Source organism: Camponotus vicinus, unplaced genomic scaffold, assembly GCF_025532165.1.
Source record: "Camponotus vicinus isolate PSW18456_S1 unplaced genomic scaffold, iyCamVici1.0 SCAF_1, whole genome shotgun sequence".
NCBI classification, from domain to species: Eukaryota; Metazoa; Arthropoda; class Insecta; order Hymenoptera; family Formicidae; genus Camponotus; species Camponotus vicinus.
In genome coordinates this window covers 8,512,324-8,531,439 of record NW_028141945.1, presented here as the reverse complement: position 1 = coordinate 8,531,439, position 19,116 = coordinate 8,512,324, and the positions used below count along the sequence as shown (strand labels likewise).

The 19,116-nt window shown below is 26.7% G+C and overlaps 2 protein-coding genes across 8 annotated transcripts; one reads left to right on the top strand and one right to left on the bottom strand.

Annotated features, from left to right (window-relative positions):
* Positions 1 to 403: 403 nt before the first annotated feature.
* LOC145972157 (uncharacterized) lies at positions 404 to 1,751 on the top strand. 5 transcript variants are annotated; one of them, XM_083100510.1, is made up of 5 exons: positions 404 to 665; positions 914 to 1,000; positions 1,102 to 1,183; positions 1,271 to 1,359; positions 1,462 to 1,751. In XM_083100510.1, exons 1-5 carry the CDS (start codon positions 663 to 665, stop codon positions 1,660 to 1,662), a joined length of 462 nt encoding a protein of 153 aa, XP_082956636.1. In that variant the 5' UTR covers positions 404 to 662; the 3' UTR covers positions 1,663 to 1,751. The 5 variants fall into 5 exon arrangements, 4 of the variants coding, with proteins under 4 accessions (XP_082956636.1, XP_082956640.1, XP_082956618.1 ...); XM_083100514.1 differs by having other exon boundaries at positions 405 to 676; positions 1,451 to 1,751; XM_083100492.1 differs by having other exon boundaries at positions 406 to 676.
* A 241-nt stretch (positions 1,752 to 1,992) lies between these two features.
* Positions 1,993 to 18,564, bottom strand: LOC145972135 (ABC transporter G family member 20). 3 transcript variants are annotated; one of them, XM_083100460.1, is made up of 13 exons: positions 18,499 to 18,564; positions 7,930 to 8,131; positions 6,139 to 6,409; positions 5,609 to 5,841; positions 5,060 to 5,249; positions 4,791 to 4,880; positions 4,458 to 4,570; positions 3,950 to 4,335; positions 3,608 to 3,723; positions 3,376 to 3,446; positions 3,161 to 3,249; positions 2,832 to 3,008; positions 1,993 to 2,454 (listed from the first exon to the last, which is right to left on the bottom strand). In XM_083100460.1, the coding sequence occupies exons 2-13, from the start codon at positions 8,127 to 8,129 to the stop codon at positions 2,153 to 2,155; spliced, it is 2,238 nt and encodes a 745-aa protein (XP_082956586.1). In that variant the 5' UTR covers positions 8,130 to 8,131; positions 18,499 to 18,564; the 3' UTR covers positions 1,993 to 2,152. The 3 variants fall into 3 exon arrangements, with proteins under 3 accessions (XP_082956586.1, XP_082956567.1, XP_082956577.1); XM_083100441.1 differs by lacking the exon at positions 18,499 to 18,564 and adding an exon at positions 12,247 to 12,464; XM_083100451.1 differs by lacking the exon at positions 18,499 to 18,564 and adding an exon at positions 10,611 to 10,875.
* Between the last annotated feature and the right edge of the window lie 552 nt (positions 18,565 to 19,116).

Here is a 19,116-nt window from a genome sequence, read left to right as displayed (position 1 = left end):
ATATTATTTCAGATATCTCGCTACTGGAGAGCATACGTTTATTAATCAAACTTCACAAGTCATTGGAAAATAATAATTTACACATATGTGATTAATGGTTTTACCATTAACACATAAAAATATTAATTATATATATGTAAATTATTATTAACATGATAAACATATCAATGCATCAGAATTCACTTAATCGTATTATTAATGAAAGAAATGTATTATCTAAAAATTTTATTTTTTTATATAAATTGTATCAAATGTGTTTTATAAAAATTTGGTTTAGATTAAAATTCACATCGATCACCAATCAGACACGCGGAAAAATAAATTCGATTAATGCGACTTAAAAACAACACTTCAGACGTTTTATGGATTTTTTTATTATAGATTTATGAATTATGGATAATCAATTGACGTTAGTCAAATTGTGACAAATTGAAAGATAAGGAAAAAACAACCTCGAAAATTTGCGAAAGACATATTGCGAATATAACGAAAAAATTCACTAATTGAATTGTTTAATATTTTTCTATTTGGAATGAAAAAAATCCATTAAACGTATTGTCTAATAAAATGTGTATTTAAAAAAGGAATACAATTTTACCAAACGAGGAATTAGAATATGAAATGAATTATGGCTTTTCGTGATCGACGAAATATTAAAATCCATGGTGGACATTTTGTAATTGAATGCATTTAATTATGATATACATAAATATATACACAAAATGAAATACATATATATATTTTTTTTTATAAAAATATATAATTAATTAAATAATTTGAGGACTTTTTACACACACATATATATATATATATAAAATATATATTATTTTAAACGTATTAATTTAATTAACAAATTTATATAATTTTTAAAAACTTTAAGGAAAGAAAATATATATTTTCTTTTATTTTACAGAGAATCGGTCGAATAGCTTGTTCTTTATGCGATCATTATGTCATGGGTAGTTCAGTTTATGTGATTGTTTTGGGCTTCATTGGGATCGTTAGTCTATCGTAATACTTTCATCATGCTAATTTAATGATTTATCTGTGTTAGATAGAAAACAATGTAACATTTAAATGCACAATTAAAAATTCCATCAGATAATCACAACTCTTGATATAATACGAACAATAAATTATAAGATTCCCAGAATATCGTCACGTCACAGACATAATCAAGAAGGTAATAATTCTATTCTATGTATTTTACGTTTTAATAAACTTACAGATTGTTACAAATAATTAATTAAATGTTAAATAATAATTGCAGTGCCTCTTATTGTCGAAAGAGACTTGAAGTTGATGACGTCGATACTGGGAATTGAGCATTATACTTTAATTATGTTAGGCGCTATCACGGTGAATATAAAGGATTAAAAATAATAATCAATAAATTAATTTAAGGACTTTGAATTAAGGAAACAACTATATTTCTTCTATAAATATGTAGCTTTGCTTTAGCAGGAATATCCTGTGCTACACACACCCTGGTTGTTGATGCAACTCTGCGTCATTATTGTGGAAATCATCGTCTTTCTTGTAAAATTCGTTCTAGACGGTTTGCATATAAAACGCAACGAAATATTGCAAGCAATATTCACTTTGTATAACTGGTTGCAAGTCTTCTGTCTCTTTTATCGGCAAACACAACGACCCATGTAGTAACTTGCTTTTTTATACTAAATTATATAATTATATTATTTTGATACACAGGATGTGAATTATATAGCAATATAATATTTTTGTGTGTTCTTGACAATTTTTATTTAAATACATTTTAATTTAATTTTTAAATATAAATTAAATCGATATTCTCTCGAATTTTTAAAATATGATATTAATATATAATAATATCAAATTATAAAATGAGATAAAAAATTTCTAGGTACGTCTTTTAATGTCTATTCATTTATAATTTTATTATATATATAACAATTCTTGTTCTGTCTTTACTTCTACTTAATCTTCTATTTATTATACATATATACATACATATATATATATATATATATATATATATATATATATATATATATATATAATAATTCTTGTTCTGTTTTTACTTCTACTTAATCTTATGTTATAATTTACAGAAAGATTTTATATTTGGTTTATTCCTTTCTATATTCATAAAACTATCCTTCCCTTTAAGTTAACCCTTTTTAAACTTAAGCAGCAGTATTGACAAGCTCATGAAGATACTAATCCAAATAAGAGTAGAGATAAAGCCATAATATATTGTAGGTTCCGATATCGACCAACCTCTCGTTAGCATCGATCTCATCGATTCTGTGCTTTTTGTCAGAGGTAACAGAAAACTAATATACTTTAGAACAGGGTGTATGCCTTCTATAGGCCAAATGATGCCGCACAACATCACAATTGGAAGAAAGGAGCCCATAGCCACATATGTAGCAGTTCTTTCGTGGTCGCAGAAACAGGCGATGACAAATCCTAAAAATTGAATTGTGTTTTTAAAAAATATTCCTATATTTTTCAGATAAAAAATTTCCGAAAAATACAAAGTATATATATAAAATCGAGAAAAGCGAATTTTTTCTTTTTATACAAATTTTTCAATTTTTTATATGTTTTTGCAATTTTATTATTATTTGAAAAATCGCAAACATTTCGCAAAAATTGAAACATATTTTTGCAAACAATTAAAAGACATTTATTTTACATAAGAACTATAATGTTTATTTACATATTTATTACGTTTATTTTATATAATACTATAATATTTATTTATAAGATTTTCATAAATATTTCGTATGTGTGATATTTCATATACTCTCTACGATTTAATATTAAAACAATTGATGAATTACCGAAACACATGCCACAGAGACCCGTGAGGACTATCAAAGTAGTGATCCAGCCTATGTCGCCTACGCAAGTGATCTTGAAAATAGCGAATGAAACTATAAGGACCATTATGGTCTGTCCTAACACTACTATGAACTGCGTGATCACTTGGCCGAAGAGAATCTCAGTGCCAGTGAGACCTGAATAAATTATACAAAATTACAATTAATTATTTATCAAGATTTACCAATTCAATTTTTTATTCTATAAATTTTATTTGTTCAAAATTTTTTGTACATTCATTATACTTTTCTTATACGTGTATTATTTTTAATATTTTTTTTATATGTACCTGATACAAGAGTTCTTTCCAGCAGACCTTCATTTCTTTCTAGCAACATGGAACCCGATGTCAATGCAACCGAAAGAAAGAAGATGATTCTGAAAGAATATAAAATTATTTAATTATTTGAATCACTAAAAAAATATTTGGAAGAGAAAAATTAATTTTAATGGATATGCATTACTATTACACTGACATTAATGATAATTGACAATAATACTTACGTTAGGATCACTCCAGGAGCTGCGAAATCCGTAAAGATAGGATCCAAAGGTCCATAGATTGGTTTTTTGAACTGATATAATAATTAACAATAGAGATAAATTAATAAAATATTACCAATAATAATTTACAATATTATAAAACACGAAAAAAAAATATAAGATCAATACTTAATAGTACTTAACAAAAAGGAATATATATCTGCTATATCTCTCTGCATGACTATTTTCTTACATTTACGGGTATGCTCGTCAATTTTTCGCTGTAGTTGCAAGCCACAGTAAGTTCCTTTGCAAAGTCTTGAAAGGCATAAATCAGATCTCTTTGTAGCAATTGTCCTATCTGTTGATCTATGTAAAGATATATCTTATTAAAAAAATATATATATATATATATATATATATATATATATATATATATATATTTGTGTTAATACTTGATTATCAGAAAATTTATTTTATAATAATATACATTATACACACTCACAAAATCAAGATCTTTGAGATGATATTTCATATATGAAAATCTAACATTTATCTCGATTATATTCTATATGTATAATGTTTAAAGGCTTACTAGACATGTCCAGGACGACTTTCATTTCTGCAAATTCGACATCCCAATTTTCAGCATTTCTACCGTAATCTATCCTCGCCATGAGAGCATCGGAATAATTTGATGGGAACGTTATGACACCCCATGCCCAACCTTTTTTCACTGCATTTCTGGCTTCTTCATCGTTATCGTAAGGTAACAAGTTTATAGTCTTCTTCTGCAAATGCTGAAGATAACGACAACTCACTAGTGACCAATCGCATCCGGTTGTGGGAATACAAGGTTGCATGCTGTTGTTGAGTTCGTTGTTAACGATGGCTATTTTTAGACCTACGGGATCCTTACCGATGGAAAGACAGAAGATGATTATCTGAGCAACCGGTAGAGCAATGATGAACAACATTATTCTGCGAAAAGAAAGCATAAGTGAGAATGGGAATAATAACAGAGAGTAACATTATAATGAATTGAATAATAATAAACGCGAAAATAAAAATGGATTTAGTTCAAAAATGTAGTATTGGGTTACCCGACATTTCGCCACATCCACAAAAAATTCTTCCAGATAACGGCTTTCATATGCATCGGATCAAGCATAGTAAACTTAGAGGAACCTTTTTCTTCCGGCGGCAATCCTCCCACCTATTAAAGGAGAAATAAGACGGAAATAAATAAATTAAATATTGTCTTGCACAGAGAAAGCAGAATTTTTTCTATCATTAAAAAAAATACATTTTTTCAACAAAATAATATACAAATTTTTCTACTATAATTATTAAAAATCATTATTTTATAAGTAATTTTAAATAATCTAAAAGAGAAAGAGTGTGTATATTCTCTTTCTTTTTCTTAAAATTATTACATTGTCGTCATCTGCAATGATTACACTTTTTCTTCGACTACACACGCTCACGTTGTCGCCGAATTCGCCACTCATTTCGTCATCCACATCCTACAAAGAGAAGATAAAGTGAGAGAGTAATATCTATTTTATTTATATAAAATACACATATAATAAATATATTACAAAAAATATACAAATACTAAGTAACAACTAATTATAACTAATAAAGCTAAAATTAATAAAATTAAATCATAACCAGTGTCAAATTTCTTTACATTCATACTCACATTTTCCGGCGGAACACCTGTTAAATTGCTCAAAATACTGCTTCTTCTCCTTAATCCTAAATTTTGTTTTTTACTCAGTTTCAGGAAAATATCTTCCAAAGTATCCAGTCGGTGCATTTCCATTAGCTTCGTCGGCGATTCCTCTGCCAAAAATTTACCGCTTCTCATTAAGCCGATTATGCCAGCTTGTCTACAAGATGTAACAAAATTTCAATAATTTCAATAAATTTTTAATAGAAGAAAACTTTTGTAATTCTCTGATGATAAGACAAAATGTATAATGAGTAACTCGTTAACATATTCTGATACTTAATAAATAAATTTTAATTATATTAAATTTTGATTTTAATTAATTTTTTTTATTTAAATCTGAAAAGAGAAAATATTAAATAAATATAACATTTTTCTTGTTTTAACTCAAGTATATAATATTTGCTGTAAAATTAACAGCCAAACAAAAATTTTAATATTATATATTTAATAAATATTAAATCTTCAAAAAATATTAGTATTATAAGATATAGTATAAGTGATTATTCCACAACTTGCCTGGTCTCTTCGATGTAATGCGTGGTGATAATAATAGTCTTGTTACCGTCTTTAGTGATATGCACTAAGTGGTCCCAGATATTTTGCCGGAGAACAGGATCCACTCCAACCGTCGGTTCATCCAAGATCAAGAGTTCAGGATCGGCTAAAAGGGCAGCCGCGAAGGATACTCTTCTTTGCTGGCCACCAGACAGATTTTTGACAAAACGATTGCTCGACGGTAATTGCAAAAACTATAATGAAAATATGAATATTACTGAAAATTAAAATATTCTACAATGAAAGTATTTATAGTAAAATTTATAGAAAAAAAGTCTATATAAAAAAGTTTATCCATAGAAAAAAGTAAAAGGTTTATAAAAAAAAAATTTTGTAAGTTTCTTTGTATGTAAGAAAGAAAATACTACATTTTTTGGAGGATTTTATTAGTATAAAAATTGTTGGAAAATAATCAGATACTTTTAAAATTCTTTTTTCTTAAAATTAAATCTGATTAAAATTTCAGCCTTTCGTGACCTAGATTTCTTCACCTTGATTAAAAATTCTAGCTTATCATCCACTTGATCAGTCGTCATGCCAGCACACCAACCAAAATAGATAAATGTTTCTCGAATGGAGAATTCGCCATAAAGCGCAATCTCCTGTGGCATATAGCCGACCCGAGGACCGGGCACACCGGACCCCTTAGATCCTGGTCGGCCTCCCAGGACCCAGATTTCGCCAGAATTCAAGCGACTGCGGCCGACGATGCATGATAATAAAGTGGTCTTTCCGCAACCACTCGCACCAAGTAATCCATAACTGAATAATAATATATTTATTACAATTAACAAAAAAATATAATAAATTATACGTAACGAAAAAATTATAATTATACGTAATAAAAAAATTATAAAAAGTATTATAATAAAACAATAATTATTGCATGAAATTTTACTCCATGTAAGTGTCGCTATATGTTATAGAATAAAATTTATACATAATATTACATATAATATTACATAATATTACATAATATTATATTTAAAAATAATATATATTTTTATATGATTATTTTTATTTTATATGATATTTTATGTATATATACATATATATTTTCTTAATATATATGCATATCGATAACTATTTATTTCGTTACATCATTATCATATTCATAATATAATATATTAGCAAATTAAAAATTTCACGTAAATCTTATAGAAAAAATCAACTAACAAATTTGAATAATAATAATTGAATATTACAACGTTGCAATCAACTTGTTATTATATCAATGTTTTATAGTTGTTTTTTTTCTATGATATATAAAATTTCAAATTTATCGATATATTATAAATATTGGTAATGATGTTACGAAATAAAACGAAGTTTCTGACGCATTAATAGAATCTCTTTTAAAAAATTACTTATTTTTTAGCAAAGAAAGAAAGAGAGACTAATATATTCTTTTTGTCGCGAAACTGTATTTGAAAAATGTTTATTGAATGTCTATATGTGACAGCATAAGATTCATTGTACATGTATTCAGCTCTTACATTTATCTTTTTGTTCTTTTTTCTTTTATAAAAAATTATTATATATATATATATATATATATATATATATATAAATTATTGTAGAAAAATTATATTATTGTATATAAAAAATATTATGTTATGTATTATGATTGAGAAGGAAAGAAATTTTTCAATACCGAATGGCTTTTTCATAATTTAGTAAATATGTTACTTAGTAAATATATTCATGAATCTTTGAACTTTATTTCTACAAAATTAACATTTTTTATTCCATTCTTTTGTTATGTAAATTTGAAAGACATTTATAAATGTCCAAAATTTTTATGCTTTTGAAAAACTTAATAGAAGACGAGCAAATGCTCTCTTTCTCTCTCTCTCTCTCTCTCTCTCTCTCTCTCTCTCTATATATATATATATATATATATATATATATATATATATGAATATTCTCTATTCCTTCTTTAATCTCTAATAATTTTATACCAATATTTGAAAAATATAAGTGCAATTTTACAGATCAGTATAAATGATTCATTTTCAGTCACATGATAATTATGTGCTCAATATAAATTACTTTAAACTTTTTAATAAAAACAAAAACAGTAGTTACAGTTTTTATATCAATTAAAATTCTTTACTGTTTAATGCATTGAAACTTTTTAATTTAATTTTATACTATTTACTAATTTTTCATTATAATTCAAATCATTTTTATAAAATGTATTTATTAATATTTAATTATACAGTAAAATCAAAATAAAAATTTCGTCACTTTCTACATTAATGTTGTAGGAGAATACTTACATCGTGCCTTTCGGCACAGTCATGTTAAGCCCGTCCAAAATGATATTAGGATTGTTCTTGGATCCATATTTCTTGAAGGCCCTTCTAACACAAATTGCTTGTTTTCTTCTCGTATCCAAAGTCGACACTTGCGACTGAAATTGCGCTTGTCTTCGTGTTTTCAGTTCCATCAGCGTGCTTGGTATAGTTGCACTCTCCATCTCTATATTTAAAGGAAAGATACGGAATCACGTATTTTTATTTCAATTACTCATCCAGGTTAATCAAAAACATTTCCTTTGTTTTTTTAAATCTTGAATTAACTTTTACTGTTTTCCTCTAATGTCACGCCAGTATAATAGTCTTTTACATTTTTTGAATTATTAAAAATGATAAATTAAATGATAAATTAAACAGTGCGATTGATTTGAAGCTTGTCCGCGAGAGTTTGAAATCTCCCTCTCCCTCTCCCTCTCCCTCCCTCCCTCTCTCTCTCTCTCTCTCTCTCTTTTTCTGACTGGACCGGTCACATAAGTGAGAGTGTCTATTACGATTATATCACTAATAAATCATGAGTTACCACTGATCGAAATGGTATAACATTATCGAATAATTGAAAAAATAATTCAGTTATTAATAAACTAAATATATACGATTAATGTACCATTCATTATTCATTATTTCATTAACTCATTATTAGAATATCGATTATGTTCAAATTGAAAATTCAAGTGTTGAAATTAGTTTCAAATATTTGTCTTTACAATCAATAAATTATCATCCAAAATATAATCATCTCAATATTTGACATATTACAATATTTGATCAAATAGTCTTAAGTAATACCAATGACCCATTTCACTCAAAAGACAAGATATTTAAAAATCCGTTCAATTTTCTCATTTTATTAAAAGACAAATATTTAAGAGATAACATCGGAATTTTTTTGCATTATAAAAAAGCTGATTATTTTGTTTTTTTTTTGTTTTTAAGAAACTGCGATTTGATGAGTCGGTCAAATTCCTAATTTGTTAAGTAATCAATGTATTGCATCGCCAATTAATTGAAGCATATTGCACAGGATTTCGTTTTCCTTATAGTCTTTATTATGTTCGTAATGTACTGTATGTGACGTATGATGTTTACTAAAATATCTATAAAAAATATTAAAAGATTTTTGAATTTACTTTAATATAAAAGAGAGATAAAGAGAGAGATTTTACTTTTGATATTTTATTATTAATATTACAGTAACGGTAGTGTAAATACGTGTAGTTTAAAATATTCTGTTATGTTTGCTTATTGAGAAAGTTAATATTTTTAACATTCAGCAATGAGATAATATTAACAATTTCTTGAAAATAGAAATAATCGAAATTATGATGACAATTCATAAAATCACGCACTCAATAAAACTCAATAGGTTCTGAAAGACTTCATAGTATTCGCTCAAGATACGTCACTAAAAATTAGCATATTACAACAATAAGCATATAAACCAAGTAATATGAAAACTTTATCTTACGAAATCGACATTAATGTGTTATTACATCAAATGGTAACCGAAAAAATGCAAGCGATGAGTAAGCTACGTGCTACGCAACGCACAGCTGCTTTCACGTAATTTGTTCACTTCTTTACGCGCGAGAGAGATATATGTATTACGAAAGAACAGACCAACGAAGAGAGACCGCCTAAGGTTACGTCTGATCGCTTTCCTTTCTTTCAACTCTCCGTTTCTTCCCGATGAACTTGCTTACGTTGCAATCACTTATCAAACACGTCAATATTACGAGAGATACCTTGTCCCAAATTAATTTGAATTCGATAATTATATGAACATAAATGACGATTATCAATATGTAATAATTAGAGTTCATTCATTTCCGGGAATTATTCTTGGAATTAAATTTTACAAAATTAAAATTTTTTACATGATTAAAAATTCAATTATAAATTTTTTAATTTTTCATTTGTTAAATAAAACTATACGCGCGTTAAAATCTTTCTTTTCAACTATAATTATAATAAATAATAATAATTAAATAATAATAATATTATTTTTTAATTATATTATTTTTACATTTGATACTAAAAACTGTAACAATTTTAAGCAAATTATTAATGAATAGTTAACACAGATTTGCGCCTTTTTATCAATGTTTTATCAATGACTTTATGACTGTATATTAAGAAATGCTATATATGAAAAACACGAATAAAATAAACTAGCATATATTTGTTGACATTGTCGAGCGCAATTATGTAGTAGTTTTTTATTGCATCGACAATTTTCTTTTAGCTGCTATATATCATTATGGAACGAAAACATGAATATTAGTTAACGATACTAGCACAATCATCAATGATCGTTATTGCAAGGATAATGTCAATGTCGATAGAAAAAATCGCAATAATCTTAGTTTCTGAATATACTATTATACGATAAATATTTTATATTTTTGAAGTGATTTTTCCCTTACATAAAAATACTTTGTTATAGTGTTTTGAAAAGCTTTCGAGGTAAGCTACAAGAGCTTTTTTTTGGAAAGAGATTGCCCTGACACTCTGTATATATATATATATATATATAACCTGTAATTTATTATTTCTCTCGGAAAAATGAATCATTATAATATATGAGCAATTCTATTCGTAATAACTCATTGTCAACAAGATGTATAATCAACGATTGTACTAACCTACACGATTTTATAACAAGAATTATGGTGCCTTCTATTTCTTCGAACAAAGTTTCTTTGAAAAATGAGATCGATGGTCAACTAGCGAGCATCTTTGAATAATTTTTGCTTAGATCATTGTCTTATTTATTCGTATTCCGTTCGTCCGACTGTTCTCGAGCATATCTTCTCGAGAAATCGATAAAGATTCTTCACAGAGATGTATTTTTGAGCAGTTTATTTTTTTTAACTGTTTGTGTGCCTTTTCAGAATATATCTTCTTAATCTTTTCAGATTATTCAAATATTTAAAAAATGTATTTTTATATAAGTAATATTTTTATTCTTTCTGTTTTCAATAATATATCTTAAGCAATTATTTTTAAAGTTATTGTACTTTTTGGCTCATTATTTATTTTTTAATAATTCTTTTATTTGCTGTAGTATCCCGCAAAACCAGTTGTCCAGCCATAATTATGGATGATCGCTGATTATGATGATCCTTACAATATGTTTTTTAGTAATAATTGCATCCGAATTTCCAGCTCTTGCCTTTTTTTAAAATTTTATGCATATTTTGTTCTTGTAACGTATTTATCATAATTAGTATTTTAATTTATAGATAAGATAAATGTTTTGAATATTTAGATTAAAAAAATAGAATGGATGATTTTTTAATTTTAGAAGATCTAAAATAAAATGTTTTAAGAATTTAGATTGACCTATTGCTATTTCCTATCTATTAGTTGACGCTAAAATTCTTTGTGATTGATTGATTTCCTCATAAGAAGGTATCTAAAGTTTAATTGAGAAGGATTTATTTCTAAAGTATCCGCGAAAATCTACTAAATTCTCATAAATTTCTATATTAATTAGGATGAAAACAAAAATGATCAACAATCAAAGTATGAGATTTTGAATCTATTTTTCAAGATTATGCGAGAAAACTAATTTTTTACTGAAGATAGAATTGCACAGACTCAAAAAGCCCTTCAGTAACACTTTGAATTTTAGAGAAATAATTAATAATAATTTTACATAATCTTAGAGCATCCTTGATGTTAAAAAATAAATGCGTACATTACAAACATTATTATTCAAAGGTCAAATTCCAAGATTCTTAGTTCATAAAATTTTCTAAGAGTAAAAATTCCAGTTTACGTTATTTGATATGCAGAATCAATTAAATTTTATCAGGATTTTACCTGCAAAGATTAAAAATATTACACATACTTCGAGTTTTAATTATTTAATGTAAAATCAAAATTGTATCAAATCTCAAAAAGGTCTTTATCAACTGACTTGCACAAATGTTAAAGATTCAATTTAAAAGCTATTTACTTTGAAAAATTCTCCGAAGAATGCTCTTCTAATATCAAACCTTGATTTTAAATAGTATGTTAAATGTTAATAAAGAAAAAAAGCAGTTGTGTTATATAAAATCTTATTAAGTTTTAAGATACTAAATTAATAAATATTTGTTTTTGTCAAAATCACAATTTGTTATTAATTATCTTGAGCGATATAATACACTTCAAATAAAAATATAAACGATCGAAATATCGAATAATATTCTATATCAGAAATTCAATTTTCAAATTTAAAATTTTAAAAGACATTTACAGAATTACACTTTTGGGAATTAAAACTTCACTCACAAAATCGTACAAAGGACTCTTAATCCTAAGAAATACTTCAAAATGAAGACACTATGTATGTGATCACGATCGCGAAATTCGTCGTGGTTCGCGTATTTATCTCGTTCAGAGACTGACTGACGGAAGATCGAACTTGAGAACACGACCAGAAAACTCAGAGGCCATACGAGAGTAGAAGTGGTCGCCTGACCACGACGAGACTCAGCGAGAACTGGCTTTGCTTGGCCCAGTCAGACTTCGCGAACACTCAAATGCTGTTTGTGCAATCATTTTTTTTGAGCAAAACAGTTACTCTTAGAGGGGGCAAGCTTTAACGCTTCTGCAATGCTATCTAAACAGATCTCGGATTAATCTGAGAAAATACAAGCAATACGTGTCCAAGCCAACATAACTTTAAATTATCGACTGATAAGAAATTCATATTAAAAGAGATATTTCAGATTGATTTTTATATCAGAAAAAGTTAAGAGTTAAACAAAAAATTATAGAATGTAAGAAAAAAAGTTTTTCTTGAGTGATAATTAAAAAAATTTCTATAATTAATATATAGTGAGATTATATCAAATTATTTTATATTATTCAAAGTAATTCTTCTACATTGTTCAAGGTAACACGATTCGAAACCGGTTTGTCTAGATAGAGAAAATACCAGGTTATTTATTTTTATTAAAACAATCTCATTTTTTAAGTAAAAAAATAGATTGAGATGACGCATGAGGTGACGCATTTAAAAAAAATGATTAAGTTCATTTTATATACATATATGTGCGTGCGTGCGTGCGTGCGTGCGTGCGTGCGTGCGTGCGTGCGTGCGTGTGTGTGTGTGTGTGTGTGTATAATTCTTACAATAAAGTTAAATAAAGTACTATTAATATATAATACACAATGATTTATATAGGATTACACAAATTCAATTGTAAAGAGATTTCTATTTTATAAGAGTATTGTATAAAATGGAATTATTGTAATACATTTTACATATACAATAGTATAATAGAATAAATAATAATATTTGTAGACTAAAAAATATTAAAAAATACTTTAGACTAGGTATATTATATATCTTAAGAGAAAAACAATTTTCCCTTTTGATTCAGCCTATAAAACTGAGAAAGACGGGAAATCTGATTACATCATGTGTTAAAAATGTCTTTTCCTTAAGTTTTCTATATGCACTTTATTTGTTTTGAAAAAGAATTTTAAAAGAATTATATATATTTGTGACAAATATCTTATAATTGCATATAACAATTTTCTATCTCTAATATCTAGAATACGAAGTAACAGTATTATATAATTTAGTATTACATGATTCATTATATAAATAGAATATAACATACTATTTATATAAAAATAAATTACAAGACAGCTTGTTTGAAAATTGTAAATGCTCAATAAATAGAATGTCTACAGTTTGCGACTAAAAAATTCAATATATATAAACAAATTTTCAAAGAAATACTCTCATTTTTAAAAAATATAATTAAATAAATTAGAAATGAAAATGAATTTGAAAATAAATTTTTTTATTTTGATTCAGAGAGAGTGTTGATTTAATAGGATGTTGTGATATTTCTTGTAATGCCTAACTCATACCTTTTTCAGAGAGAAGTAAAGAATAATTATTAATTTTGACTTACAGTTTATTAATTTCTTGTAATTAATATATTTATTACATATTCATTATTATATATTATATATTAATATATTGATTATATTAATTGTAAATGTTTTAAAATATTTAAAAAAATAAGTAAGTAAGAAAACATTAATTATATTGAGTTAATTATATTAATCTATTGTACATTTATTAATAATATTAAATTAATATTTATATTAATTTTACTATGAATAATCATATGAACAATTGTAGATAAAAAATGCAATGATTAATTAATTAATAAAATGAACAAATAATGCTTAATGCCTTTTTTTGCAATATTATCAAATGCGAGTGAAATTTGATTAGAAACCGGAATTGCGCTCTGGCAATCTTTATTGCAATGTTCACGCATGGTATATTCAACGATGATAAGCAGTATATATATTGAGGCGCATTTACGAAACTACATTCATTTTCAATATAAAAGCATTATAAAATAAAATAAAATGTAGTATAAAACATTATAAAAATCCAAAAAATAAATATGAAAATAGAAAGAGAAATACAAATTATATCTGCAAAAAACTCAGTATTTTAATAATTTTCCTTCGTTTGCCGATAATGAGAATAGTTATACTGTAGGGGGGGGGGGCATACGTCAAGGTGATCTTCTTTTTAGAGCTCTTTCATTCGTTAGCCATTTTTTTTCTTAGCAAATAATGATAATAGCATTGAAACGTTTTGTTGAATATATTTTTTACACTTATTTAATTTCGATCCAAGATTTGAAAGACAATTACTGAAAGCACATACAGGGTGTCCCAAAAGTCCCGGAACGGTCGAATATTTCATAAACTATGCACTTTAGAAAGAAATGTTTCAAACAAAAGTTGTATGGCTTAAAGGGAGCCATAAGATGGTGTCATTGGTTTGACCTTGAAAAGTCGTTTGAAGGTCACGTGAAGATCACCTTTAATTTTTTAAATGGAATCCCTATTTTTTATTACTTATTCTTGTAGCTTATCTCGAGAGCTTTCCAAAACACTATAATAAAGTATTTCTTCATTGAGTACTTTTCGAGTTATGAGGCTTGAAATAATTTCTTAATTTTACATAAACCATAAAATATCTAGTAAAATATTCATTTTTCGATTATCTTACCTTAATACTTTTATGTACAAAATAATGAGAGAAATCAATTGGTGTAAAGAAAATGCATAGTTATTTTTAAGAAAAAATATGTAATTTGCAATTAACAATTACATATTTTTTTTTAAAAACAACTATGTGTTTTCTGTACACCAATTGATTCCTCTCATTATTTTGTACATAAAAGTATTAAGGTAAGATAATCGAAAAATGAATATTTTACTAGATATTTTATGGTTTATGTAAAATTAAGAAATTATTTCAAGCCTCATAACTCGAAAAATACTCAATAAATAAATACTTTATTATAGTGTTTTGGAAAGCTCTCGAGATAAGCTACAAGAATAAGTAATAAAAAATAGGGATTCCATTTAAAAAATTAAAGGTGATCTTCACGTGACCTTCAAACGACTTTTCAAGGTCAAATCAATGACACCATCTTATGGCTCCCTTCAAGCCATATAACTTTTGTTTGAAACATTTCTTTCTAAAGTGCATAGTTTATGAAATATTCGACCGTTCCGGGACTTTTGGGACACCCTGTATAAAAACTACATGTGCAAAATTGATGATTCAGACAAATAAATTTACGAGAACTATTTAAAGTTAAGCAAAAATCTATAAAATTAATGGATTTTTTTCGATAACATAATTATGAAATTATAATGAAATTATTTAATATTAAACGATACTTACTTACGATACTTCTAAATTATATAACCGTGTTTACATATACACATATAATAGACATATATATACAATGTATTTTGTTAGTTGCTTTTTAATATTATTTCCTTCCATAAATTTTAGCTTTGTTTCTATTTAGAAAATGTGTGTGTGTGTGTGTGTGTAATATTCATTAACCAATATATTAAATAATATATAATAGAAATATATAATTAAAATAAAATCTTTATAAAAGAATTAAATAATTATATTACATATACATATATATATATATATATATATATATATATATATATATATATATATATATGTAAACAGCAATTATTATAAAAACATTTTCTATTTATTCTTATTATTTATTTATTCTTATTATTAGCTGCTATAAATTTTATTAAGTTTTTGATATTATATGGAGTATTTCTGTGATATTATTTTATTAAAATAGATTTATTAAAATTGAAAAATAATAATTATTTATTAAGATAAATAATTTCAATTTATTTTCTTATGTATGCAAATTTTACTTTTTATAATTTACTATTAATTATTCATTGCGGTATCTATTTCTATCTTCGCAGTACTTGAAGGTTAAAACGAACTATGTGCGAAATGCTCCATAAAATAAGAATTACAATATGTAGTGAAACGAACAGCACATCGATATTCAAGTATAGGCACAATATAGCTTACGTAGCTTACATAGCTTCATTCAATATTTGATAATACGTCTATATACATAGTGATAGACGCGCATAGGCGAAACATACATAAAGTATACAGTGTAAATACACAATGTATTGACTTATCGCATTTTCGATATTTCTATAAATATGCAAGGCAAGATTTTTAATATGAATAAGTATTATTTTTAAAACTATGATAGAGAGAGAGAGAGAGAGAGAAATATAGCGTGAAAAAATAATTTTTACTTAATTTTTGATAAATCTTATAAAATTGTATTTCGCAAAATACACAAGATTGCTGTTTACAATTAATTTTTGTTATAAAAAAGTAATCAAATATGAGAAATGAAATCTTACACATGATGTTTTATAAACAATGTAATTAAAACAATTCAAATGAAAAAAACATAAGAAAAAAGGAATTTTAATGTACTTTTTATTTTATTCTTTTTTTGCTATTTCAGCATTTATTTTTCAACACAATTGCACTACTATTTATCGATAATTATATTATACTATACTTATACTAATTGCAGACATTATGACAAGATGACGCGTATTACTAAGAACGCTTGTTAATAATCCTGAGAATTCACCTTGCGGTTTCTTAGCAAAAAAAGTAAAAATATTTATCAGTGTTAAACACAAAGACGAGATCGAAAAAACTATAATTTAATTCTAATTGCTAAGACAGATTGAAAAAAGATTAAGACGCATTTATATATTTCGCTATTAAATATAAAATAGTGTTTACAAATTTTGTGGTAAGTTTCGCGAAAATAAAATAAATACAAAAAGAATATTTAGTAACACATTTTACATTTTTAAATTTAATAATTAGAGATTTGGCTCAAGTAATCAAAAAATTAAAAAGAAAATGGCATAAGAGCCAACGCGCGGTAGTTGGAGCGCAGAGAAGCAACAACACTTGTTTCTTTTTTCTATATTAGTTTATTAAAAAACACATAATAACAAAAAGCGAACGTTTCAGATCATCTTTTGATCCTTCTTTAGCGCGATGTTAACAATATACTAGGTGTTAAAAAAGTCTGGACACGGTCGAATATCTCGATAAGGAAGAGTTACTAGAAAGTGTTTCAGACAAAAGTTGTATGGCTTCGAGGGGGACATAACATGGTACCATTGGTTTGACCTTAAAGAGTTATTTGAAGGTCACGTGAAGGTCACCGTCAATTTCTTAAATCGAACCCCCTATTTTTTATTACATATTCTTGTAGCTTATCTCGAGGGTTTTCCAAAACACTATAATAAAGTATTTCTTCATTGAGTACTTTTCGAGTTATGAGGCTTGAAATAATTTCTTAATTTTACATAAACCATAAAATATCTAGTAAAATATTCATTTTTCGATTATCTTACCTTAATACTTTTATGTACAAAATAATGAGAGGAATCAATTGAGAAAAAATATGTAATTTGCAATTAACAATTACATATTTTTTTTAAAAAACAACTATGTTTTTTCTTTACACCAATTGATTCCTCTCATTATTTTGTACATAAAAGTATTAAGGTAAGATAATCGAAAAATGAATATTTTACTAGATATTTTATGGTTCATGTAAAATTAAGAAATTATTTCAAGCCTCATAACTCGAAAAGTACTTAACGAAAAGGTACTTAATTATAGTGTTTTGGAAAGCTCTCGAGATAAGCTACAAGAATGTGCAAAAATATATAGGGTGTTCCATTTAAAAAAATTGAAGTGACCTTCACGTGACCTTCAAATTACTCTTCAAGGTCAAACCAATGGTACCATGTTATGTCCCCCTCGAAGCCATACAACTTTTGTCTGAAACACTTTCTAGTAAAACTCTTCCTTATCGAGATATTCGACCGTGTCCAGACTTTTTTAACACCCAGTATATTACAGATAGTGACGCGTTACATTAAACGAATTTGTTCTCGACGCGTAGGTGACGCTAAATTGCATCCCGCGGAGGTCTAGTAAGCGCTCTGCTTCCAACAGTCAATTAAATATACTATAGTTATGCTATGCGACGTCACAGCAGATCTAACAAATCGAGTAAAAATAATAAAGTAAGTACCGAAAGATATTACACGTGAATAAGCTTTTTGCTTAAATTAATAGTTAGAAGCATGGCTCACCAGATTCCGCGCTTTTTACAATTAATAATATAGTATGCCGTTGTGCGCCTCATGTCAATTCGAGATTCGATGACGAACTGTAGAAATATGTCCTCGGTTGTCAGGACGTAAACATGGACTCAACCAAGGACATGCGCAGTTGACTCAACGATACAAACATACCGACACGTGAACGAACGCCTCATATTTTCGATAAATTATCGATTATGTATGATGCAAGCCCTCTGTATCACTCTGCAAGTTCAAGCTATTTTTTTGGCGCTTGATAAACAGCATTTCAGAGACAAGCCTTTTGCTCAACGAGGACTCCGTCCAAAATCTCAGATTCTTCCCAATTAAAATCATGACCGATTTCCAGTCTATGATTAGTTATAACCGAAGGTTGTGACGTATTGTGTCAAATGTGATTTCGGTGTTCAGAAATTCGTTTTTTTAACTGTCTGCTAGTTTGGCCGACATATGACGCATCGCAATCATTGCACGAGACTTTATACACTACATTGTTACACGAATCTTTTGGCATTATGTTTTTATGGACCTTGACAAAATTACGAAGTTTATTTAAGCCAAAATAAGACACTCCCGTGTCATGATTACGAAGAACTCGCTTAAATTGTT